Below are 24,345 nucleotides of genomic sequence, written 5' to 3' on the forward strand. Positions count from 1 at the left end.
GAGTATAATGTCGCTCGCTTCCGAAGTTGAGAATTGTTTGTCGAATTTAGTTTAGTATACCATCAGTATGAATCAGATAGTCGAAGAGAATGCTATTTTATCTGACCACAGTGTAAAAACCAAAATTATTGGATGAAGACGGGAATGAAGCAGTGCCATGCCAGTGATTCAACGATTATTCAAGCCCCATTTGTCACCATTCTGTCTACACTTGTAGGAATCAGAAGTTAGAGACGTGCATCAGAGTTATGTTTGGTAATCAAATTTTGTGTATGTTGGGGGCGTAACTCTACCATGCAAACCCACTAATAGCACAAACCTGTCAACTTGATCAGAATGTGGTATTTGGTTCACTGCGCATTCATTTGTATACTTATTCATGCCTTTGGTGGAAAAATGTATCACTTGTTCTATAGGGTATCATCTGAATCTTCAAACTAAATCAATCCATACCAGGAAGACCTTCAGTCCCACCAATCTTTTCCCAAAATGCTTCAAAGTCGACTCCTTGTGACTCGAACATTACTTTGGCCTTCTCCATTGTGGCCTTCTGTTGCTCCGGACCAAATCCTTCTGGTTTCGAGGATTCGAACTGGACCAATTCAATCCATTTGAAGAAAAGGTTTTCCTTTCCCATCAATGTCAATTCATCCTTGAATGCTGTTATTTTCTTCCTTCCTAACTCTTCCTTACTATTTGGGTCGATAGGAGCCTCGGTTTGAATCATCCATCCGTAATCTGCATGCCATGCAAAAACAGTCGTTTTGATATCTCGAAGATCCATAGTCTTCTTATCCACCAGTTTTGTAGCCTGAATCATAGCTTTCCAGTCCAAATCCCACTCTCTGTTCAACATCAAATATCCGGTCTTTTGTGACAACCATAATGGTTCAATGGCCCTTCTGACATTCGATGCCATTAATTCCTTTCCAGTTTCATTATCTTCCTTTAAGAAATCCCCAATTGTTTGATCCCATTTTCTACTACGCCGCACAACAATCTCTCTTTCCCGGAAACCTACACCCAATCTCCATGATACCGGGTTACCAATCGTTCGTCCCAGGAAGAAATCTCGAGGCCATGGCCAAACAAAAATATATAGAAGTAAATCGATCATAAATATTGAAGCACGACGTAAAATCTCGAATCCAGTATCATTCAATGGTATCCTGTGAGTTTCAATGGTTGTCTCATTGTATTTTCCCATCATTGAAAAACAAATCTTCATGTAAAAGGGGAAGACGGTAGAAGCGCGCCATAGAAGTCCTACAACAATTGCAACGTTCATAAGCACCGGAACAAGGAAGATCTTCTTTTTGAAATCTGCGGGATGTTTGTCGATATGCGCAATGTAAATATGATACTTCGAGAGCTTCTCTAGGAATGGTTGAAGCTTTGGAGGAGGTCGTGTAAAGGGGGCAGGAGGTTCATCTGAAGTGGTTGGGGATGATCTCTTAGCAGAAGTAGTATTAAAAGTCTTCTTGGACTTCGCTTTAGGAGGCATAATGATCCGTATATACAAGAATGTATTAAAAATTATGTGGTTGTGAAGTTTAATCTGTATGGACTGTGAATTGGAAGGGCTGGAACAATGTCTCGGAATATTGAAATGCGTAGTTGGCCTGTTTTGGTATCCGTAAATTCCTTCTATCATTATGATGGCAACTTTATGAAAATTATTTAAATATTCATTGAAACGACAATGCAATCATGAGGAAAGGTCGCAATTTAATAAAGGTATGGAAACTCAAATCGTATTATATTTTATGACATTCTAATCAATATAGGAAACATCAACTCCTTCAGTATGCGCTTTTTGTTGGCATCGACTTGGAGCAATTGGCCCTACTTCGCATACACAGCGTCGATTTTTACAATCCTCTAATTCGAGATCAAAACCACCCGCCGAAGGTACTGCGGTACGAGAACCTGAAGAATATGAATCAACTCCGCTTGCGCAGCCCAAGGCACCTGCTACATCATGGCGCCCGGGACCTGGGATGGGAAGTGGTTTTAGTAAACCGACCTTTTGTGGCTCTAAAATTCCAGGAGTAGGACTTTCTGCTAGCTTCGGTCGTCCATCTGCTGGAATTCCTATGAAGTCAAGAATACCAGATCCTCCCAAACCAGAGCGACCCGCACAGCCATCTGCCGAAGAAGCTTTCAGTATAAGTCAACAACGACAAGTCGAGATACATTCAGGGCCGGGGCCAGAGACAAATAGAGCCTTTAGACCAGTACCACGTTCACAAAAGGAGAAGATTGAGATAGCTAAGGTCGCCGTGAAAAGGAAGGAGACTATGGATATACATGCGTTGAACAAGCAGCACACTGCACAGGATGCACCTTTGCGTTTTTTTGAGAAAGGCGATTCTCGTGTTCGTAGTCAGATTTCCAGTGAAATTATCAATGACTCAACTAGAACTACCACTCCACCTGAAAGCATTGGCGACCCTTCCGAGGATGTATCCAGATGGACCCAATTGAGAAAGAAAATTGACGAGAATCGACCGCCACCACCAGTTCAACAACCACAAGATCCTATCACTGAAGCTCAAGCCAGAAGGGAACAGGAAGCTAGTTCGGGGACTTATACGCCGCTGAGAAGTAGATTTCCATCAGAAAGAGGTCGCTTTACAGATGTTCCAAGAGCAGACATGTGGAGTAGGCCAAATAGTTATAATAAAAGTAATGACATGGCCCAAACCTCACGAACGAGTCCTACGAATGATTATCAACCCCCACAAAACAATGGCCACAGCAGATCCATATCCATTTCACGCCCTGCCACGAATTCTGAACCCGTACGCCCAGCTCAATCAGCACAATCTGCTCGCAGTATGTTAAAACCTCTTGGATCTTTCGGACCTTCATTTGGCTCAGGCTTTGGTAAGGCTGGTGGAAGTAGTTTCAAGATCCCTGGTTTGACAAGTCCAAGCCCATTGATTGAGTCGATGAGACCTCAGGAAGTTGAAGATTCGGTTGAGAAGCCTTCCGAAAATCAGGTGGCTTATAGCCCACTAGCGACAGAGTCTGAGGAGTCGAATGTACGTGAAAAAGTGATCAACGAATTTTCGTCTCCAGTGGAATTGGAAACAAGGCATCGAAGATTATCGGGACGTTGGGGAGCCGACGAAGATATCGGGAATAACCCAAATCACAGAGATCACTCGCTGCCAAAAAATGCCCACAGTAAACAAGCCAAAAAGGCAGCCAGGAGACAAAGAGAGATCAGAACGGACCAAGACGAAGATGAGGCGAGTGATTTAGCTGCTGAGCGAGCAGAACTCAGAAGGCAAAGAAAGCGTGAAAAGGCGGCAAAGAAAGCAGCTGCACCAACCCCTATGATTTTGCCAGAGTTTATCAGTGTCTCGAATTTAGCCGTCGCACTCAGAGTCAAGCTTGAAGATTTCCTCGACAAATTGGAAGAATTAGGTTTCGAAGGTGTTAATCATGATCACATTTTGAACGCTGAAAATGCTGGACTTATTGCTATGGAATACAATTATGAGGCTATCATTGAAAGAGGCGAATCTGAAGATTTGAAAGCTAGACCTCCAGCCGAAGACCCTTCAATACTACCTCAAAGAGCTCCGGTTGTTACTATTATGGGACACGTTGATCATGGTAAAACTACAATTCTTGATTATCTTCGAAAATCCTCCGTTGCGGCATCAGAACATGGTGGTATCACACAACATATCGGAGCATTTTCTGTACCTATGCCTTCAGGGAAGACAATTACTTTCCTCGATACTCCTGGTCATGAAGCTTTCTTGAGTATGCGCCAAAGAGGTGCTAATGTTACTGATATTGTGATTTTGGTTGTTGCAGCAGATGATAGTGTTAAACCACAAACTATTGAAGCTATCAATCATGCCAAAGCAGCAAAGGTACCAATTATTGTCGCAATCAACAAAATCGATAAGCCTGAAATTGATATTGAGCGAGTCAAACAAGATCTTGCTCGTCATGGTGTTGATGTAGAAGACTTTGGTGGTGACACTCAAGTCGTATGCGTAAGTGGCAAAACTGGAAGAGGAATGGATGATTTGGAAGAAGCCGTTGTTACATTATCCGAAATTCTTGATATGCGTGCCGAAACAGATGGTCCAGCAGAAGGTTATGTTATCGAAGCAAGTATCAAGTCTATGGGTAAGGTTGCTACAATCTTGGTTAGAAGAGGTACCATGCGACCAGGAGATTTTGTCGTCGCTGGTAAAACTTGGGCTAGAATTAGATGTCTACGCAATGAAGCTGGCATGGAGATTGAAGAAGCTGGTCCAGGTACACCGGTAGAAATCGATGGATGGAGAGAACAACCATCTGCTGGAGATGAAGTTCTTCAAGCTCCTGATGAAGCAAAAGCTAAGAGTGTTATTGAATTCCGACTTGAGAAAGAGGAAAGAGATAAACTGGCCGCGGATATGGAAGCCATTAATGAGAACCGCAAAATCGAACACGATAAACGCGAACGTGAAAAGGCAGAGAAAGAATCTGCTCTTCTTGGTGAAGAAGGCGAGAAAAATGATTCTCCTACTCCAAACAAAGATCCTACCGGTCCTAAACCTGTCTACTTTGTCATCAAAGGAGACGTGAGTGGATCCGTTGAAGCAGTGGTCGATCAATTAAACGCAACTGGTACTAAAGAAGTAGAACCTATCATTCTTCGATCTGGAGTCGGTAAACTTAGTGAATCTGACATTGAACATGCTGCCACTGCAAAAGGTTACGTCATTAACTTCAACACTGAAGTTGAACCAAATATTGCACAGTTTGCTGCGCAAAATAAGGTCAAGATCTTGGATCATAACATCATTTATAGATTGATGGATGATGTAAGAGCTGAGATGTCGAAGTTCTTACCACCACTGGTTACACAAAGAGTATTGGGTGAAGCTGTTGTGGCACAGATTTTCGATATTAATATCAAGGGAAGGAAATATAGGAGTGTTGCAGGTTGTAAGGTTCGCAATGGTACCGTGTCTAGGGATGATAGATATAGGGTACTGAGAGATGGAGAGAAGGTGTTTGATGGTATGTCATTGCTTATTTTTTCTTTTGATTCCTATCATTACCTTGCCATTGCCGGCTCTCGTTCAGAGCAATTGAAATTCAATAACTAACTCGCTTGGTAGGTAAACTCGAATCTCTCAAGAACGTAAAGAAAGACGTTTCAGAAATGAAAAAGGGTGGTGAATGTGGTATGGGATTTTCAGGATGGACAGACTTCCAAATCGGAGATCAAATACAGGCATATGAGGAGAAGCAAGAGAAGAGATATTTGTAATTTCTTGTAGAAGTAGTTGTGAGGATTTGATATGTATAAATAGAGATTCCACTCGCATTTCGGAAGTCGAAGATGAGAGATGGATGAATGAATGGATGAGGGATGAGGGATGAGGGATGAGAAAGGTGGATATCGCATCAATATATGAAAGGACATTTAGTCTTTATGTAGAGAAATTACCTAGGTAGATGAGTAGATCATGTCCTCAATTCACTCACTACTCTTGTATGGATTGAAGATTCTCTGATTTCATTGCATTTTATTTCATAGAAAGAGAGGGAGGAATTTGTCTCACCTCGTCTATTGAACACAATCTATACTTAGGTAAGAGTTCTGGAATCTACTTTCCGCACACTGTACCGTTTTGTAATATAATCCCTATAAAATTTATATTTTCTTATATAAATTAAAATATAAAATTGTTATTTCAATTAATTATATATTAATTCAAAACTTTCAAGATAGATAATTTCATTTTATTAAAATCAAAAAATATAACGTTACTATTCAACCATATAAATAATAATATTTTATTATAATTATTAATGTATAAACCAAATAGATAATTATAAAGCTTAAGAATAAACTTTTTTAAAAGAAGGAGTAATATCACAAATCGGCCCTAATTACAATTATAATTGTTTATATGTGTATATATAGCTAATATATAGGTATACTTTATAAGCACTTTACTCTTGATTCTATAATTATAGATTCTAAGAATAAATTGTACCCTGCTCTCACAGTTCTTCTACGGCAAAGTATTATATATATAATAAAAATCTTATATTATTAAAATAAATATTAAAGCTTATATAATTCATTATATAATTTCCTATTAAAAATTTTAATGGGAAAACACACTATTGAATTTTGAAGTTCAATATTCTTTTTTTGAAATTCTATTTTTAGATTCTTTATAATTCTTATGCTTAAAAATTATGAATTTTAATTTGAATGAGATTAAATGAAATTTCGAATTTTGATTGAAATTTCGAATTTTGATTGAATTTTGAAGTTGGTAAATTTGAATATGAAATTGTGCTTTCCTATCAGGTTGTCCTGTGAGTCTGTGCACCCACTGATGGCCCTAGCTTTTAGAACCTCAAGTAATATAAACAACAGTATGAACCATAGTACTATATTGACTTCATCATCCCCATAGTAATACTAATAGTCTAATTATATTGATTTATTTTTATTTAATATCTTTCAGTATTAATAATAACTATTATTATATTTATAATCTCTAATATAAAGTCTACTTCATCGAAATTATAGAAATCGCTATTTAAAATATTATATTTTATTTGTAATTATTTATTTATTTATTTATTTTTTATTTATATTAATTAACGTCTGTCTTGAACCTCCCTAAGGGTATTTAGACGTGCTAAGATAAGGGACTATTTGAGCGGCGTGATCGTCGCAACCGAATTTAGCAATTTAACTTCAATGCCAGGGGCTGTTCGCTCCTCTGCAGGTGCGATCCACTTCTGTTTCCAGAAGGGTACGTCTGATCCGGGTTCTTGTTAGGGTAGAGCTTGGTTCCCGGGTGGATAGGCTCGTTGTGGGCTCCGATCCCTATGGTGAAGGAGAAGAAGTGGGAGTGGGTTGCTATTTGTTTAGCCGAGCGGCAAGGCTCTTATATTGTATATTGGGTTTGCGGTTTTTAGGGGTGTGGTATATTCGAGTGATCAGTTGAGTGGTAAGTTTATAAAAGGGGCGGCGGGCTTTGTTGAAAAGATGGTCGCTTTCTAAGGGTCCTTTAGTAGTTAGGACAGATCTGAGTGTAGAACTCTGAGTCGGTAATCAGCTGAGTGAGCTTGCTAGGTGTGTGTAAGAGTTTCTTGATATATGTGATCGCCTGTTTGTTAGATTGTATTTCTACAGGGGCCAGGGGCCAGTCTGAACGTTTTAGGTTGTTTATAGTGCATTTAAAGAAGTGATATGGTTCCTTAGCGCTGCCGCATGAGCAGTCCAGCTTGTTGTTTTGATGACCAAATCGCTGATGGTAAGCGGCGTAGTCGCCATGACCTGTTTTCATAGCTAGTAGTCGGTGAAGGACTGCTCTTGGCAGAGTTAGTTCCTTCGGCTCCTTTGTGTTGTACTTGGGAGACCATTCTTTATAATTAGCAGAGAGAGAGGGATTCATCTCTTCCCACCACTCAGTCTCTGCGCGTAGGCGCTTTTGGCGAACGATCGTCCGGACACCGCTAATTGTTGGTAGCTTGTCGATCGCCTGGTCCATGGGTCCAATTGCGCCTGCGTTTGCTAGGCGGTCTGCTTCCTCATTCCCTTCGATCTCCATGTGACCAGGTGACCACTTCACTCTAATGTCAAGTTGTTTCATTGCCTTATGGCACTTATGGAAGGCCCATTGCGTTGTGGGCGGCGCGTTTCCGCGAACACCCCAGATGACCGATGTACTGTCAATACACATCCAGATCCGGCCACTCGGGGGATCTTTAAACGTGCTGATCAGGTGCTCCAGCCCTCGCCACGCTCCGATCGCTTCTGCATCGAACACATGTGAGTCGCTCCGGATCTGCTTGGATCCGGAGGCTAATTGAGTGCCATTGTGATATATTACATATCCGTATCCGACACAGTGTTTACGATCAATGGTTTGTTCTGATCCGTCGGAGAAGATCGTGTAGTCCTCAGGTGGGAGTTGCAGCCACCACTCTTTGAAGGCTTGAGCTGCTTCCTCTTTGGTTAGCCCTTCCGTCGGATCCGTTCTGCAGCCTATCGAGAAGTGCGGGCGAAGTAACTTCGGCCGTTGGGTCTCTGGGATGAGGAGGCCGAGCCGTTGGATTCTTGTAAGGGGCCTTCTAGCTGTGCCTGCTCCTCGCCCGCGCTTTCGTACTGTGGGTTTCAGGCGGCTCACTAGCAGGTGCTGATTGTCGACCGTTTTTAAGCGGAGTGCGAATCGCAGCTTGGCGTGTTCTAATGCGACTATCCCCGATGGCAGGCCGGCTTCTTTGATAAGAGCTGCGGTCGGTGTAGTTTTGTATACCGGGATCGCTCCTCTTGCGGCGGTATTGATCACTTTGTTGATGTAGCGGAGATGGCCTTTGATACCTGTGCCTGTGCTTGCTTCGCTTTGACCGAGGCTCGGTTTGAGTTTGCCAGCGTACCATACTTCAGTGCCGAATAGTGCTACTGGAAGGACGCAGGTGATCACTGCTTTTCTCAAGTAGGAAGCTGGTGGCCCATGCAGAGTGCGGGCGATCGACCTGATGTGCGAGGCTACTTTCATGGCTTTCGCTGTGCGTGTTTTGACATGTTGTAGAAACGAGAGCCGACGATCGAAGAAGACACCAAGCCATCTTAGAGTGGGTTGAGTGCTTCCACTCGTTACAATCGGTACTGGAGTGATTATCAGATCCGGGTTAACGACTAGTGGTGGGTTGGTGGTATCGTGTCGTCTGGTTATATGGAGTAGCTCGAATTTCTCTGAGGCGAATAGGATTTTGTTCTCCTTACCCCATCGGATGATCTGTCGAACGCGTCGTTGAAGGATCCTGGCATTCGTGGAGAGATGCTTGGAGGAGTGATAGATCGCAATATCGTCAGCGTAGCCAAAGCGATATTTGGTATCTCGGTTGAGGAGCTCAGCGAGATATAGCATATAGAGTATAGGTGATAGGGGGGACCCCTGAGGAGTACCACATGCTACTGGGTATTCCTCTGTTGTGATGCCTTCGAGTCTTACTCTGACTTTCCTATTTGTAAGGAACGAGTCTATTAGTTTGAGCAGCGGAGTTGGCCATCCTTGCTTGATCATTCGGCTCAGGAGTCGGCGCTTTAGGAGAGCGTCAAAAGCTCCTTGAACATCCATTGTAACAATCGAGACCACATTACCCGTTGCTAATGAAAGCTCCGCATCGTGAGTGAAAGCCGCCGTTAGATCAGTACCTGATCTTCTGGGGAGCGCTCCGCAGTGCTGCGGGCTGATTACCTTGTGTCTCAGGGCTGTCCAGGATATTTGACTAGCTATATACCGTTCGAGCCCCTTACCGATACAGGAGATCAGGGCTATCGGTCGCCACGACCGCGGTGACGTTTTGTCTTTCTTGCCCACCTTAGGGATCATTACTACTTCCGCTAGCTTCCAACCTTCTGGATAGTAGTTTAGAGCTAGGCAAGATGCAAATATCTCCCGGATCAGTGATTTGACGCTCGGCCAGCATGCCTTGAGGATGCGCACAGTGGCTCGATCCACTCCAGGCGCAGTGCAAGTAGCTCCTATAACATGTTTTTCCACTTCTTCTGCAGAGATCGTTCTTTTCCAGGGGAGTATCCCTTTGTGTGCTTGATTGAGCAGCGGATCGTTTGGTAGGTCGTCGTCTGCCCTGAAACGATCCAGAACCGCTGTGAATAAAGCATCTGCCTTCTCTTTTGTATCGCAGATCACCCGCTCGCCGATTATTAGGGAGGAGGATTTCGCATTACTTTCGGGGGTTAATTTGTGCCATCCCATAACCTGATAGAGTTCTTTGTCGTCTTTGACTCCGTCGAGACGCATTGCCCAGTAGGATCTCTTGGCTTGTCGCACTACCTTTTGTAAGAGATGAGTAGCATTAGTCTTCCTTTCCGGGTCTGATCCCCTCCGTGCTTCTATGTGTGCTCGGTGGGCTTCTCTGCACTCGTCCGTCCACCACGGCGAGGCTTTTCCTACCTTCCGATCAATCTTGCCGATTGCTCGGATCGCTTTTTCTAACGCATTCGCCAGCTCACTGACGTGGGTTTCAATCTCAGTTGTAGTCTGAATGTCTACATCATTGAGGTGAGCTAGCTGGTTGGCCATTAGTCCATCTAATCTAGGCAGATCCACTTCCTTTATCCGATAGCGATACTGATCCCACTCTGTTGTTCCACGATTCGTCAGAGTAGTGACCTGGGTAGCATGATCAGATCCACAATGGAGTTCTTCCAGTACCTCTGTATAAGCGAACGGTATGTTGGAGAAGGTCAGGTCTATCACGTGCCCTCTTGCGTGAGTGGGTATGCCTGGAGTACCTATAAACTCCATGCCCTGCTCGTCTGCCCATGTTGCGAGCTGTGCCCCCTGGTTGGCTGTGATCACCCCCGGTTCCCACAGATCGTGCTTTGCATTAAAGTCCCCTCCTACGACTGTACGCTCATTTGGAACCAGGTGTGTAATGTAATTAATAATATCCAAAGTGCACGGAGCTCTATAGACATTCAGGATCGAGTATCCATTGACTCGTATCCAGAGTAGGTCTCTGTTTCCGAGTCGACTCATTTGCTCTACTTTCAGGTTCGCGCTTTTTCGTATATATGTCATGACCCTAGGGCCTTGCTCGTTCTCCTCCAAGTCTCCTCGGAGGTTCCAGTTGTCGGTCGGCTGATATCGATCGTATGCGTTGTGATTTTGTGTTGTTGAATTCCAGTATAGTCTTGGCTCCTGTATACAGATCACATCTAATTGAGCCTCCGCTGCTAATTGTAGTAGTGTGATATGATTCGCGTGTCCCCGGCCTGCGTTCGCCCAAGCGATAGTGAGGCCTTTGTTTCTTTGAGTGTACCCATTGATTGCATCACTCATAGAGAGGGTCTAGGTGCAGTGGCAACTGTTATAGAGTTTTCTGTATCGATCATCTCCAGGTCTATTGGAGTGAAGGCTTTCTCTGCTAGCGCTTCTATATTGAGATTCCGTTGGCTCTGGTTACGAGCTGAGCGTGTGCGTAATCCGGTTGGTGCGATCGGCAGACTTGTACTGAGCCTGCGTGGGCGCTTGCTGAGGCGCTCATTCTCATATGCTATGATCCTCGCCCCCGAAGTGATCGGGGTTTCTGCGGTTGTTACGATAGGAGACAGAGGTGATTCAGAGGTATGTTCTGCCTCGTCTATATCTGCTCTGTGCAGCGTCTCGTAGTCTTTTCTGCCGACAGCTCTGACTGCGGCCAGTTCCTTTGCGGTCAGAACGATCCGTCGCTTAGCATAGACCCTAGGGGCAGCTGGGCAGTTGGAGTGGCCAGCGCGGAAGGGTCCGTGGCAGTTGGCGCATTGAGCTGCTCTAGTACATTGTTGGTGTACGAGTGCACCCTCGTGCTCAGTGTTTAGTTTACCGCATGTCGAGCATCGTGAGGCTCTGTTGCAGGTGAAGGGGTTGCAGTACCCTAGGCAGCCAGTACTGTGAAGTTGAATTTCCCGGGGTTTGTCTAGGAGAACCGAGTAGGAGCTACTATTGAATAGTCGGAACCGCGATACTGCAGTATTGAAGCCAATGATCCAGGTGGCTCTTTTAGTGATCGGGTTAACCCCGCTACGTGCCAGTCGGTAGTTGACCGGCTGCTTGCCGGTCTGAGCTGTGATCTCTTCTTTGATAAGCTCAGTAGGCATAGGAGCAGGAGCTCCTTCGATGTGATAAAAATCGTGAGGTACTTGTGGGACTGCATACATGAACCACTTCTCTAGTCTGCGCATGCTTGTTGCATGGAGGGTCTTAAGCACCCGCTCAGAGTTATCTGCTTTCATGATCTTCTCCCGGCTGGCGCTAGAGCTGCATCGTAGAGTCCAGCCCGTATTATTCCTTTGAAGGAAGGGGATCTCTGCTAATGTGAGTCCAGTAACTGCCTCTTTTATTCTGAGTCTTAGTAGGAAGGGATTTGTCTCTGAGAGCAGAGCTTCCCCATTAGCTATTATAAGGATCGTTTTCTCGATCCGGTCATTCTCCCTCTTGAGTCTGCGTGCTTCTATACGCTCAGTGTTCGCTCCTCCAATAGGAGCAGGGCGTTCTGTGTTGGTGGGGGCCTTAGTGGGGCTTTCTGCCTCAGGCACTATCCGAGTTTTCAGTGCATCAGTGTAGGTCTTCTGCTTATTGCTTTCTGTTCGTGAATGCTCTGTTGTGAGCCCTATCCATTGATCAGAAGTAGCCTTTGCTGCTCCCAGCAGTGTGGAGATGATCGTCCCTTTAATATTCACTGCGAGTCTATGTTGTTGACCCTGGAAGCCTTGTGCAAGCTTATCCGCTAGTGCTGCGAACGCCTCGATCACCTCTCGCTTCTCCCGTTCTGTCTTATCGATCCTTTCGAATCGATCCTTAATTACGCCAAGGGCAGAGCCTGTGAGCGATCTTATAATTGGTGGAGGGGCAATGCTTGCCCCTGGGGTAATGGTACTTGATTGAGGGGGGATCACCTCTTGGGTTGGGGAGCCGCTCGGCGCGCCGGGGGCGCGCATCACTAGCGGCATAGGGGAGCCTCCTGTGAGGCCCTTAGATGTAGTTGATTCGTGATCGTTTCAGTAGTTGAATGATTTCTTTTTTTTAAAGATTAACCGATGACTAGATGATTGTTGACAAAGTATTTGTTATTTGTAATTAATTGAAACTATTTTGTAATAAGTTTAGGATCTTTATCAAGGGTTCTTCAAAAGTTATAAATATAATTAAAATGTGTTTTTAATTTGATTTAATATTTTAAAAATTAATATATTTAAAGTTTCCTGATATACTTTTTATTTTTCGATTTAAGAATTCAACTCATTATATCTTTTATATTTTTAAGTTTAAATAAAAAATCTTTCAAATTCATATCAAGAATATATTGAATGATAATTATTTCTTTTAATTCTATAAGATTATAAGAATTCGTTTGAGTTCTAATATGAAGAGTAAAATAATTCCTTTTATAATTGAGTAATATATATGATAAATTATATAGCTTGATAGCCTTTCGAATACTAAGTTTTTTGTCTTTTTAAATAGCTTTAATAATTAAGAGTATTTAAGCTTCTTTATTATTTGATTGTATTTTAAAATTTATTGATAAAATATATGTTGAAAGGGAAAGGTGATTCGCTTGGTAATATGATCTACTCGGTGATAAACCATGTTAATCTTATATCTTAGTTTATCTGAGAAAACATAAATTTTATAGGGATTATATTAATCTTATAAAACATCACGATGTATGATAAATAAATTTCTATTTCTATTTTCAAAACACATTCATATAATTTGAAGCGTTCCGTAATACATGAGACAGACCAATCTCACTGTGAAAAAGCAGAGCTTATTACCATAAACGCCGGGCATGAATACTTCTCTCCTTCCACTCCCGTTCTTGCCTCAAGTAGTTGTTTCTTTGATCTCTTTATTCAGAACTGTTTGGCTTGGCTTCGATTGTCTTGAATATAGCTGATTTGGGGTTCTGGGTTTAGGTTTCTTCGAGTCAGCGGTAGTCCTTACGTGGTCTGGTAGTAAGTTTACAGAGAGATTTATCTATTTTGATGTAGCAGCTTTGATTTCTTCTGGGCCGGGTCTAGCTGATTTTGATGGAGCTGCTTTGGGTATATTTTATCCATGTGTAATAGACCGGGTTTTATCTGATGTGGATTCATCTACTACTTATGGGCTATTTTTGATCTATCTGATTTATGTGTAACTAATTTGGGTTTGTCTGGTGTGGATGTAGCCGAGTTGGATATTTTTAGCATGGGTTGCTTTGAGTTTGGTGCGGCCGCTTAGGATGATTCTGGTTTGGTTGTAGTCGAGCTCAATGTAGCTGAGCTGAACTCATCTGCTGTGTGATCAATTAAACTGGGATCGCCTCCACTACAGGCTTCATAAATTGCAGATTCGTTTGTTGAATCAAGTCTATCCCACCTGCTTCTGTTGCCAAATCTGAACAGCTCATGTGAATGAGATTCAATATCGAGGTAGTACAGTCCTTCAAAATCCTGTGTCTCGTTTTACTGTTATCAAGCACAACCTTATACCAGTCTAAATCCTTAAATTCACGATGCCTGAAGTTTTCGAAACTCTCTTCTGTATTGAAAAACGACTGGGAACCGTAACACCGCTTGAGATGTTCGAGATTGTGCGAGAGGAACGCGGGTTCAAGGCGTTGGAGTATACGGCGACATTATACTCTACCGCTCTAAAGCATCTGTCAACCTACACTCGACGTTCGATGTAACCCCCGATAGCCCCTATATAAACTGAATGAAGTATACGGGATTTAGCAAAGTGCTCAATAGACTGTTCATTTTCGCTTAGCATACTTTGGATTTGTGTAGAAAAATGTTTCATGGCAGCCTCAAATCCGTATGACTGATTACGGAGTTCTGGTGTATGCTTGAGCTTCATCCTGAGTGTAATAGGTGTATAACCGTGACTTCCGATAGTGGATTTGAAGAGTTCCCAAATTGTGTTGAATTCGTCGTCGTCCCGAGTTGCAATCAATATCAAACTTATTTCTTCCGTACCGCGAAGACTAAAGTACTTAGAAGATTCAGAATGAGAACACAATTTTTCACCGATTCTATAAGATAACCAGTCTATTTTCTCTTGCCTTTCAGCATTAAGTTCGTATGGTAAAACATCCCTTTCTGTGCGTCTTATCTTTCTGGCCAAGGTTTCTGCTTTGACAATATCTTGTGAAGACTGTGAAATTGGCATGATTAATAATTCAATAGTTGAAGAAAAGGAAGATTTCGAATTTTGCGTGATGACGTAATTGCAAGCTCTCGTAACGTAAATATGTTCGACGATGAAATGATAAGTGTATGAAACGAAAGAAATGTCGCTAGAATCGGATACTCCCATTACTTTTGTAATGTTGGGAATATCTTCTACCTAGTCTATCGCTCATGAAAAACATATCCTAGAGATACTCCAGGTCTCGAAAGATAAGAGTCAGGTCTTTAAGTGCCTCTCAGCCCAAATCAGTACTAGGCACCCCAGATTAGCGAAAGTCGGTTAGGTGAAAGGATCTGAACAAGGTAAATCTAGCGCCGTCATTCTAACCACTTCAACATCAAGCGATTTTATATGGCCATATTGTTGAAAAGGTCCAGGGTCCCAGGATTCGAAAGGAGATTGTTATGAAATTAATTTCAGAATACTCTTACAGGGTATTTGATGGACTGGTTTTCAGGCATGTAATCCGCCATTGGAAGGTTACCTAGACTCTAAAGAAACGATTCTACGAGGTCTTAAGGTATCGTTGGATTGACAAGGAGAATCCCTAGAGTCGGAGTGATTTTAGTTGTCAATATTCACCTGTCTCAATTCTCTCACGTCGCGGAGCCCAGAGTTCCTTCCCTTTTTATCGATTGTAAATGTCAAAAAGTAGAGGGATCTCAATGAACTCTCTCACTATTTACCATGTTCATCTAGTCTCTCATTATTTCCTTCCCAAATTATTCCAATTATCTTTGTCTGGCTCTGATTGTCGTCATATAGCCATGTCGTACGATTCTTCAATACCGGATCACACATCTCATGTGTGAGGAAACTGCTATGCAGTGTATCTGGTAAGTTCTTCGCAAAGTGCTTTCCACGTTCATGAATACCGAGAGTGTTGACGTGGAATCATGTACTCACGACATAGATCTACGACTTCATTTTAACGCCCAGATTGTTTAGCAATATATAATTATTCCATACCTATGAATCCCCAAGAACCTCTTCTTCTCCTATCCATAGATTGCAAATTCGCCCTATACCTAAGCATCGCTATTCTCTTTTTCCGCTACTGCTACCTCATCTACACCACCCATCAATCCCCTCCCGATTCCACCACCCAATTAACCTATCCATAAAATGAAATCCGCAGAAAACATCACCGACCACGAATTCTCCAACATCGTCGCCATCGAACGAACATGTTCCGGAATATCCCTCCTGGGTTGTTTCTTCATAATCATCACCTTCCTCACCACCACCGCATTTCGTAAACCCATTAATCGACTAGTATTTTACGCGTCTCTGGGGAATATTTTCACGAATCTCGCGACACTCATTTCTCGCTCGGCGCTTGCGCATCCAGATGGTCGGTTTTGTCAATTCCAGGCTTTTCTGATCCAGATGTAATTTTACTTTCTCCAAATCCTCATAGGGCAGTGAATCGACTTTGTTTCTAACGGATAGAAGGTTCCTCCCCGCTGATGCATATTGGACATTAGCCATGGCATGTAACGTCATGTGCGCATTTTTCTTCCACTTCGATGTAGTAGAGCTCCACCAATTAGAAAAGTGGTACATACTCCTATGTTACGGTCTGCCATTCATTCCCGCCTTTGTATTTCTCTTCGTGCATACAAAGAATCGCGGCTCCATATATGGAAGTGCAGTATCGTGGTGCTGGATCAAGACAAAATGGGATTGGTGGAGACTCTGGAGTTTCTACGTACCGGTTTGGTATGTCTGCATCTGCACTATTCATCATCGTGGACTTCTTGGTTGACTCGGTATTCAAAGGATCACCATCTTAATCACAATCATGATCTACACCTTTGCGGGAAAAAAAATCTTCGACAAGCGACAAGAACTCGCGAGAGCAAATAAACGCATATCACCTGACAACCTACCCAAAGCACGTAGAGAAAAGTCTAGAAGTTCACAAACCGAACTTCTCCCTACTACCAATTCCGTCGAAGAACACCCGTCTGATAAAGCCTCCAGACCTGGTTTACCCCCCGCTCAACCATCATATGCAAGTATGCATCCCAATAAACAAGCTAACGCGGCTATGTGGGCCTATGCAAAAGTCTCGCTACTATTCTTCCTCGCTATGATGATCACGTGGATTCCATCAACTGCTAATCGCATCTATTCCATTTTGTATCCGGGCATGGTTAATATGTCTCTGCAATATGTTTCGGTGTTTGTGTTGCCGCTGCAGGGATTCTGGAATGCGTCAATCTATGTTATTACGAGTATGGATGCTTGTAAGGTTCTTTGGAGGAAATTAGGAAAGCCGGTGGTGATCTTTAAGGGAGGTGGGGGATGAGGGGTGATGTTTTGTGATTGATTTTGCGGGATGGATGTGGTTGTGAGAAAACAGTGCAATGCGGAAAGTTTGTAGAGGACATAACCCAATTGACGTTTGAGATGATGCCAATCTAGTCCTCTTATTCAGAGTTCTCTTCGCCTTTGACTGCGTACTGAGATTGGAGATGTCTAAGTATACAATCCGCTGTATATGCGCATGCACACGCGATGAAATATCCCAGCTCTATTTTTAATCTAGATGACCTTCAAGATTTTACCTATGTAATTCTATACATGCTATATTGTACATCGTCTATCCTGCTAAAATGTGGTAACCTATGTATATACAGTCTCTGATGGGCCCTGAGAGCAAATACTCTTTTGTTGCAACGAGACACATTGGCTGTTGGCCCGAGGCCCATATGGCGATTAACGAGATTCCTTCTCTTTAGTCGCTGCCACATCAAGAGTTTTCCATGCCGAAGCCCTTGCTGCTAAATAAGTTTTACTTTGAATCGCCTTATAAATCCCATGGAAACCACTAATAGGCCATGCTTTCAGTATCTTTTCCGGCATGCTCAGCGTCTTCGCCACCTCTGTTTTTGGAGCTGCTTTGACTTTCTCATAAACACTTGGTAAGGTGGTAGCTCCATATTTCTCCCTCAATCCATCATACCATTTGCGATCGTACATTTCCCAAAATTGTTCTTCGTTGTAGTAGGTTTGTGCGTATAACCATTTCATACCCCCGAGCTCTTTGAGTTTTTTCTCAAGACTGATGTTGGCTTTCACTAAATCTTTTTCTTTTCCGTAGCCCCAGAGACCGATGTTCATAAGCGGCTTGAGAGTTTTCCCGTCGGCTTCGTAGGAAGCGGAGTGGGGATGCATGGTTGGCATGGGGCTTTGCTTTAGGGGACAGAGCCATAAGGGATAGATACCGAAATATTTGTCGGTGTAGTCTACAAAGTCTGTGGCGGTAGAATATGGTAGTGCGAGATCTTGAACGATGTACCCAGGAGGCATTCCGGCGGTGTGAAGTGCAGTATAAAGCATACGTGTATGTAAAAAGTCATCAAGGAACCAACGTGTGAATTTGTTGAATGGGAATGAGAAGTATTTGAAGGCCGAAGCACCGACCCAGAATGCTCCACGGTCATATCGAAAGAAGTATTCTGCGAGGGGTATGGCGAATCTGGGGGAGGATTGGCTGTTGTCGATATTAGATTCTACATGCATGTAGAACCAAGGATCCGAAGCACTACTGAATCGTTGTACTGGAGTATTCTCCGTTGGGGTATCTGTCAAACGACCAGTAATAATAGCACCCTTCTTTTTCGAAAACATAATTCCATCCACATAATCAATAGTTGGATCTGCGGTCATCTCTTCGACCTTCTTAATCGCATCTGGCATATCAGATACCGGATGGTATGTAGTCTCAACATATTTCCTCGCCTTGTGTAACTGCAATTCTACCAACGTCGTGACTCCCATACTTCCGACAGCTCCAGCCGCGCCATGAAATAAGTCAGGCTTCTCAGTCCTCGAACATTGGATAACCTGACCATCTGCCAAAATCATCTCAACCCGGTTGATCGTCTCATTGAAGAAACCATGTCGAAACGAACCGCTTTCACCCGATGTCCCTGCATATCCTCCTCCAGCAGTAATCCCCGGAAATTCCATAACCACCGGCGGCACAAGTCCATATTTTAATGTCTCCTCTACCAATCTATCCATTGGCACATTTGGTTCTACCCATGCTGTCTGGCTTGTAGGATTGACTTCCAGTACATGCGATAACCCGCCAATATTGATTATGTTTTTGCCTTTGGTATTATTTCGTGTGCTATTCGTAGAACCATGATTGATGCGGAATTTTTCTTTTCGATCGTAGAATTGTCGTACATTCGCGGATATCTTCTCGACAGTTTGGTTGTGTAGAGTGAGGGCTGGGGAGACATTGGTTGAATTGGAAAAGTGTCGGAGATTCGCTCTCGTTCGAGGTTGCTTTGTTCTTTCACGCCATTGTCTGCAGGGATTTGGAGGGGTTGTCGTCGTCAATGATCGGATGATAGTATTATTTCTTATGGGAAATGTTGAAGTTGTTGTTAATGCAGGTGGCACAGTCTTGTTAACTGCTCGCCGTATTGAAATCATGTCTTTCAATTAGTGTGGCTAATGTTATTACACAAAGCAAAGACATTCCAACGTTACACAATAATTATTTTCTTCTCGATACCGCAAGGCTGGCTAGTCAGTCAGGCCTGGACCTACAGCGGGACTACCTGGACCTGAAGCTATGATAGAACTAAAAATCAGTGGTGCATACTTCGTAGGTATTTCAAGCTTTTATCATGACACCAATCGAAGTATCTCGGCGCCTGGCATTTGTTATATCCCTATTCTCATTGATCTTGACGGTCCAATCGATGAGTTGGCAGTGAAACTTTCATTGTCATTTCCACATGGTAATTCAGAATGCAGTACTCGATTGAAGTTCCTTCGATACATCACCAATACGACATCGTGGGTTCGTTGTTCGATTAATAAGTAATTACTCGTCACCCTCAGACCCTCAGTTATATCAAGCTCAAAACAATTACTCAGTTTCTACTGAATTCTGGCATATCATACTAAAGGTCTTCTCTTCATAAGTCATGATGATTCCAGATTGGATCCTAAACTACGGACCATCCCGTCATGTAGGGTTCGGGATAGTTTAGGTTAGACTCGGCTCGATTCATCCACGTATCAAAATATTTTCAAGCTTCATCAACATGCCATTCAGTCTACACGCAATGAATTCTCCCATTCAAGCTGGAGCTGCGGAGGAGAAACAGGTACAGTCAGAGCCTTCAAGATTTCAAGATGCTCCTATTCTACCATCTGCCGACCAGGATAAAGATATTGCTATCGCTGTAGTGGGAGAGCATCGTCATGAAATTGACCCCGCGGTAGAAGCTCGAGTCGTTCGAAAGATAGATCGATATTTGGTCCCTGCTATGTTCATTGGATATGGGCTTGTTTATTATGATAAGGTAGGATACAAATCTTTTCAGTTATATCAATTCCAAACTTAACAATTCTCAGGCAATCTTAGGATCCGCAGTCCTCTTTGGCATGACGACTGATCTATCTCTATCCATCACCAATACCAATGTGAACCCTCATACTACAGATACATCTCGTCTTAGTTGGGCAACATCACTTTTTTACTTTGGCATGTTGGCGGGTTTATATCCAATGACATTTGCGTTGCAAAGGTTTAATATGGGTAGGATCATAGGGATCGTGGTATGCTTGTGGGCCTTGATCTGCATGTGTACAGCTGCTGTGACAAACTGGCGCGGTCTATATGCACAAAGGTTCTTCCTTGGTTTTGTCGAGAGCATTATTCCAACTGGATTTATGTGTATAATCAGTTCTTTTTACACACAATCTGAACAATCTTTGAGACAGAGTTGGTGGTTTTCCTCAACTGGGGCTTTTACCATTATTGGAGGTGCACTGAATTATGGATTCGGACAAATCGATGGTGGAGATCTTGAAAGATGGCAATATATTTATTTGCTTGCCGGGTCTCTTACCCTTCTCTTCGGAATTTGTTGTTTCTTCGTACCTGATTCTCCAGTCTCAGCTTGGTTTCTTACGAAAAATGAGCGTATGGTTGCTACGGAACGCCTAAGATATGGTCAAACCGGAATTCGTTGTACAAAGTTCAAGTGGTTTCAGATCAAGGAATCTTTGCTTGATATCAAAGTATGGCTCGTCGCTATCATGATGGCTTCCGCTTACACTGTCAATGGAGCAGTCAGTGGTTTTGGTCCTCTTATCGTGTCTACTTTTGGGTATTCAACTCTAGATTCTATTCTGTTCCAATTCCCTCTTGGAGCAATATGTTTGATCTTCATCTTATTTACTGGTTATCTTTCGTCGCATATTCCAAATATACGAATTGTCCTTCTCGTTGTTTGTTGCCTGCCAGTCATTGCTGGATGTGCAATGATATGGAAAAGTTCTTGGCATCATCACGCAGCTACTCCAGTTGTCGGGTATACTATAATTGGATTCTTTGGTCCTGTAGTGAGCTTGATTATCACGATTGGTATGGCCAATGTTGCAGGTCAAACAAAAAAGTGTTTCATGGCAGCGACTATATTTGTGGCATACTGTGTTGGTAATATCGTGGGACCTCAGTTGATCATTTCACAAACGAAGTCGAGACATTATCCAGAACTCTGGTCAGGATTAATTATTAGGTAGGCCGCAAATCAAATAAGTAGACATTGTGAAGTTACTAATGCGAGATAGTTATTGCATTACAATTATAGCAGCAGTGGCGTTGTATGCCGTGCTGACTAGAGAAAACCGCAAGAGAGCATTAATGGAGTACGTTCATACCACTTTCACTCAACTCTACGATATCGGAGCATTCTTACGCTAGCCGGATTGTAATGATACACCACTTTGCAAAATTATACACCATATATCATGCTGCCCTCTCATGTTGATTTGATTCACATCGTGCTGACTGATATCTTGCAGATTAGATCAAGTGAGTAGGGACAAAATGGCATTTCAGGATCTAACCGACAGGGAGAATCCATATTTTCAATATATGCTTTAGCTTGGTGGCTCTAGATGCAGGAGAAACGTTTGGCGGATGCTAGCTTACATCATCGAAATGTTATTTTTCGAGTTACACTCATAATGTTTTCGGTGATAAAGCGGTCGATGTCTTTCATCGGCCGAAAATCTTAACTCCACTAAAGCTGCACGTAAAATCCGTTATCGCCAGATGGGAGACAAAATACCATTAAATAATAAACTCCTAATTTGTTGACCAATTGTTGAGCAAGCATATATAAAGACTTTGTTGAACACCTGTTTGGATCCAGTTGAACCTTTTTCATATTACATATTCAAGAATACTCATAAAGAATTGATTTCTAAATCCGTTTATTATACGATTCAATACATTCTGGCGAGACTTTATTCTCCATTCTGCAAATATTTACATTTACACAAAGTTACTAGCACCAACAGCAAACATGGGAGCAGAAACTCAAGCGAAGACTAAGATACCCATTGTCTTGGGTGCAATGACATTCGGGAAACCTGGTAAGTCGTTTCTCCCGGAATTGCAATGCCCTGGAACTAACACATATGGAGGTGTCATGCAAACCCGAGTCCACGATATTAAAGATGTCTCTTCTATGATGGACTTCTTTCAGTCACATGGTCATAATGAAATAGATACTGCCCGCGTCTACGGCATGGGTTCATCAGAAGAATATCTGGGACAACTCCAACCCCCATATACCGACCGTGGTATCATTATGGCTACTAAACTCTATCCTAACAACATGACTGGAGTCAAGATCACGCATTCAGCGGATGATCTCAGACTTCACTTGGACAGAAGTTTGAAAGCTTTAGGTGTTGAAAAAGTGGACCTCTTTTATTTGCATGCACCAGACAGAAGTGTTTCCTATGAGGAGACATTTGGCATGTGTGATGTGTTATTTAAGGAAGGAAAATTCAATAGGTTGGGTGTTAGTAATTACATGTCTTGGGAAGTTGCACAAATCCAAGAAATTTGCATCAAAAACAACGTAAGTCTCTTCAATCGTCACTCAATCTTAGGAAAATACAAAACTAACACCGAAAAAGTGGGTCCGTCCTTCAGTATACCAAGGTGTATACAATGCCATTCAGCGCTCCATCGAATCGGAGCTCCTTTCATGTCTTCATAAATACAACATGTCTTTCTATGCCTTCAACCCTATCGCCGGCGGCTACCTCACTTCGCGCTACCATCGCAACCAGGAATCCGTCGAAGCAACTTCTCGTTTCGATGATTCGCATATGCAGGGTAAGATGTATAGGCAGAGATACTGGAATGATACCATGTTTGACGCCTTGGATATCATCAGGGAAGCAGTGAAAAAGGAGGGATTGACGGAGAGTGAATGTGCATTGAGATGGTTGGTACATCATAGCGGGCTTGAGGCGGAGAGAGGAGACAAGATTATCATAGGAGCAAGCAGCGCGAAACATTTAAGAGAAAATTTGGTGGATCTGGAGAAAGGATCATTATCGAAGGAGATTCTTGAAGCGTTGGATAAGGCGTGGGCTAAGACTAAGGCGGTGGCGGGTGCTTATTTCCATTAGGCATGGGGAAATTCAAAGTCAGCCCTGGTGATTTTTAAGCCTGTATGTTCTGCCCAATCTTCCAGATAGTTCATTTCGAAATAGCTTTGTTATTCATTCCTATAAACGGGTAACTATATTATATAATAAATTAAAGTATATCGAAATTCAATTGATTGAACTATGCACTAGTATATTAAACAACCAGCTAATTCACAATGAGAATATTATGATATATCCTCTCTATGTCACGGTGCTCTATGTAAGCGAAGACACAGACGGAAATTGACCTTTTGAGCTAGTTTTGATATTACTTGTTTATTCGATGATTAATTCAATTTCCAAGTAATCGTCAGAATCTGAAGTGATCCAATGAAAATTTGAGATTTCTTTATGGTGAAAATTAGAATCTCTTTTATTCAATATAGTTTCAAAAAGAGATCTGAATTGTTCAAGGTCTTTCGAATGATGGCTCGCGACCGATAGAAAAACCCCAACACCAAGAATCTACACCTTAATCAAAATTCGATTGATAAACAATCGTCTGATACAATCTTTTTCAAAGTTTAGACGGTCATCTTTTATCAATCAATAATTTCTTTCAAATAATTCAGAGAGATTTAAAATCTAGAATGAAATAAATATTAAATTTTGAAAAGGATTCATGTTCAGATTTCGTTTATTTTTGCAGGGTTGGTGTTCGGTTCTTTTCTGTCGGTCGCGAGGGTGGCTTGGTGGTCAATTCCCGCCTGTTATTTCACTGATATAAAGATTCTGTAATCATTCACAACCCTACATGACCCCAAATTTGGATTCCAACCGCATGTTCATTTTCCCACACTCTACATAATTACGTCGGTAGACTATTCGAGCCTTGCTTCTTCGAGAAGGAGAAATATCTGCCAATAATTTAAAAAATGGAAACGCGTCGACCGAGCAAGCGTTCCCATATCTTGTAATTCTAATTCCAAGAGACTTATGCCGAATCTCTCGAAAATCTTTATTGAAAGTTGAGAGCGTCTGGTATACCCTGCGAGCGTTGTGATGTCGGCCGTAGATCCTGCCCCACGGATAAGACGACAAGCAGCTCATGCAGTAAGAACCTCGGCCAATACTCATGTGAGAAGTTGTTGATCACTCATACAGTGAG

The 24,345-nt window shown here is 42.5% G+C and overlaps 8 protein-coding genes across 8 annotated transcripts; 4 read left to right on the forward strand and 4 right to left on the reverse strand.

Moving 5' to 3' along the window:
* Nucleotides 1-442: 442 nt before the first annotated feature.
* EAF01_001155 (uncharacterized protein) lies at nucleotides 443-1,504 on the reverse strand (the record flags this gene model as incomplete). The annotated part of the gene is made up of 1 exon (XM_038909405.1): nucleotides 443-1,504. The coding sequence occupies one exon, from the start codon at nucleotides 1,502-1,504 to the stop codon at nucleotides 443-445; it is 1,062 nt and encodes a 353-aa protein (XP_038774217.1).
* A 206-nt stretch (nucleotides 1,505-1,710) lies between these two features.
* Nucleotides 1,711-5,571, forward strand: EAF01_001156 (uncharacterized protein; the record flags this gene model as incomplete). Its single annotated transcript, XM_038909406.1, has 3 exons — nucleotides 1,711-1,737; nucleotides 1,788-5,037; nucleotides 5,139-5,571. The coding sequence occupies 3 exons, from the start codon at nucleotides 1,711-1,713 to the stop codon at nucleotides 5,288-5,290; spliced, it is 3,429 nt and encodes a 1,142-aa protein (XP_038774218.1). The 3' UTR covers nucleotides 5,291-5,571.
* An 8,215-nt stretch (nucleotides 5,572-13,786) lies between these two features.
* On the reverse strand, nucleotides 13,787-14,723 carry EAF01_001157 (uncharacterized protein; the record flags this gene model as incomplete). The annotated part of the gene is made up of 3 exons (XM_038909407.1): nucleotides 13,787-14,002; nucleotides 14,064-14,202; nucleotides 14,224-14,723. 3 exons carry the CDS (start codon nucleotides 14,721-14,723, stop codon nucleotides 13,787-13,789), a joined length of 855 nt encoding a protein of 284 aa, XP_038774219.1.
* A 1,014-nt stretch (nucleotides 14,724-15,737) lies between these two features.
* Nucleotides 15,738-16,527, reverse strand: EAF01_001158 (uncharacterized protein). Its single transcript, XM_038909408.1, has 2 exons — nucleotides 16,315-16,527; nucleotides 15,738-16,210 (listed from the first exon to the last, which is right to left on the reverse strand). The coding sequence occupies exons 1-2, from the start codon at nucleotides 16,331-16,333 to the stop codon at nucleotides 16,017-16,019; spliced, it is 213 nt and encodes a 70-aa protein (XP_038774220.1). The 5' UTR covers nucleotides 16,334-16,527; the 3' UTR covers nucleotides 15,738-16,016.
* Nucleotides 16,528-16,548: 21 nt separating this feature from the next.
* Nucleotides 16,549-17,058, forward strand: EAF01_001159 (uncharacterized protein; the record flags this gene model as incomplete). Its single annotated transcript, XM_038909409.1, has 1 exon — nucleotides 16,549-17,058. The coding sequence occupies one exon, from the start codon at nucleotides 16,549-16,551 to the stop codon at nucleotides 17,056-17,058; it is 510 nt and encodes a 169-aa protein (XP_038774221.1).
* A 410-nt stretch (nucleotides 17,059-17,468) lies between these two features.
* EAF01_001160 (uncharacterized protein) lies at nucleotides 17,469-19,199 on the reverse strand (the record flags this gene model as incomplete). The annotated part of the gene is made up of 1 exon (XM_038909410.1): nucleotides 17,469-19,199. The coding sequence occupies one exon, from the start codon at nucleotides 19,197-19,199 to the stop codon at nucleotides 17,469-17,471; it is 1,731 nt and encodes a 576-aa protein (XP_038774222.1).
* A 641-nt stretch (nucleotides 19,200-19,840) lies between these two features.
* EAF01_001161 (uncharacterized protein) lies at nucleotides 19,841-21,669 on the forward strand (the record flags this gene model as incomplete). The annotated part of the gene is made up of 4 exons (XM_038909411.1): nucleotides 19,841-20,080; nucleotides 20,133-21,301; nucleotides 21,354-21,431; nucleotides 21,588-21,669. The coding sequence occupies 4 exons, from the start codon at nucleotides 19,841-19,843 to the stop codon at nucleotides 21,667-21,669; spliced, it is 1,569 nt and encodes a 522-aa protein (XP_038774223.1).
* Nucleotides 21,670-22,093: 424 nt separating this feature from the next.
* On the forward strand, nucleotides 22,094-23,325 carry EAF01_001162 (uncharacterized protein; the record flags this gene model as incomplete). The annotated part of the gene is made up of 3 exons (XM_038909412.1): nucleotides 22,094-22,163; nucleotides 22,215-22,657; nucleotides 22,716-23,325. The coding sequence occupies 3 exons, from the start codon at nucleotides 22,094-22,096 to the stop codon at nucleotides 23,214-23,216; spliced, it is 1,014 nt and encodes a 337-aa protein (XP_038774224.1). The 3' UTR covers nucleotides 23,217-23,325.
* Nucleotides 23,326-24,345: the final 1,020 nt, after the last annotated feature.

The sequence above is a fragment of the Botrytis porri genome (genome assembly GCF_014898465.1).
Source record: "Botrytis porri strain MUCL 3234 chromosome Unknown BPOR_002, whole genome shotgun sequence".
Classification (NCBI taxonomy): domain Eukaryota; kingdom Fungi; phylum Ascomycota; class Leotiomycetes; order Helotiales; family Sclerotiniaceae; genus Botrytis; species Botrytis porri.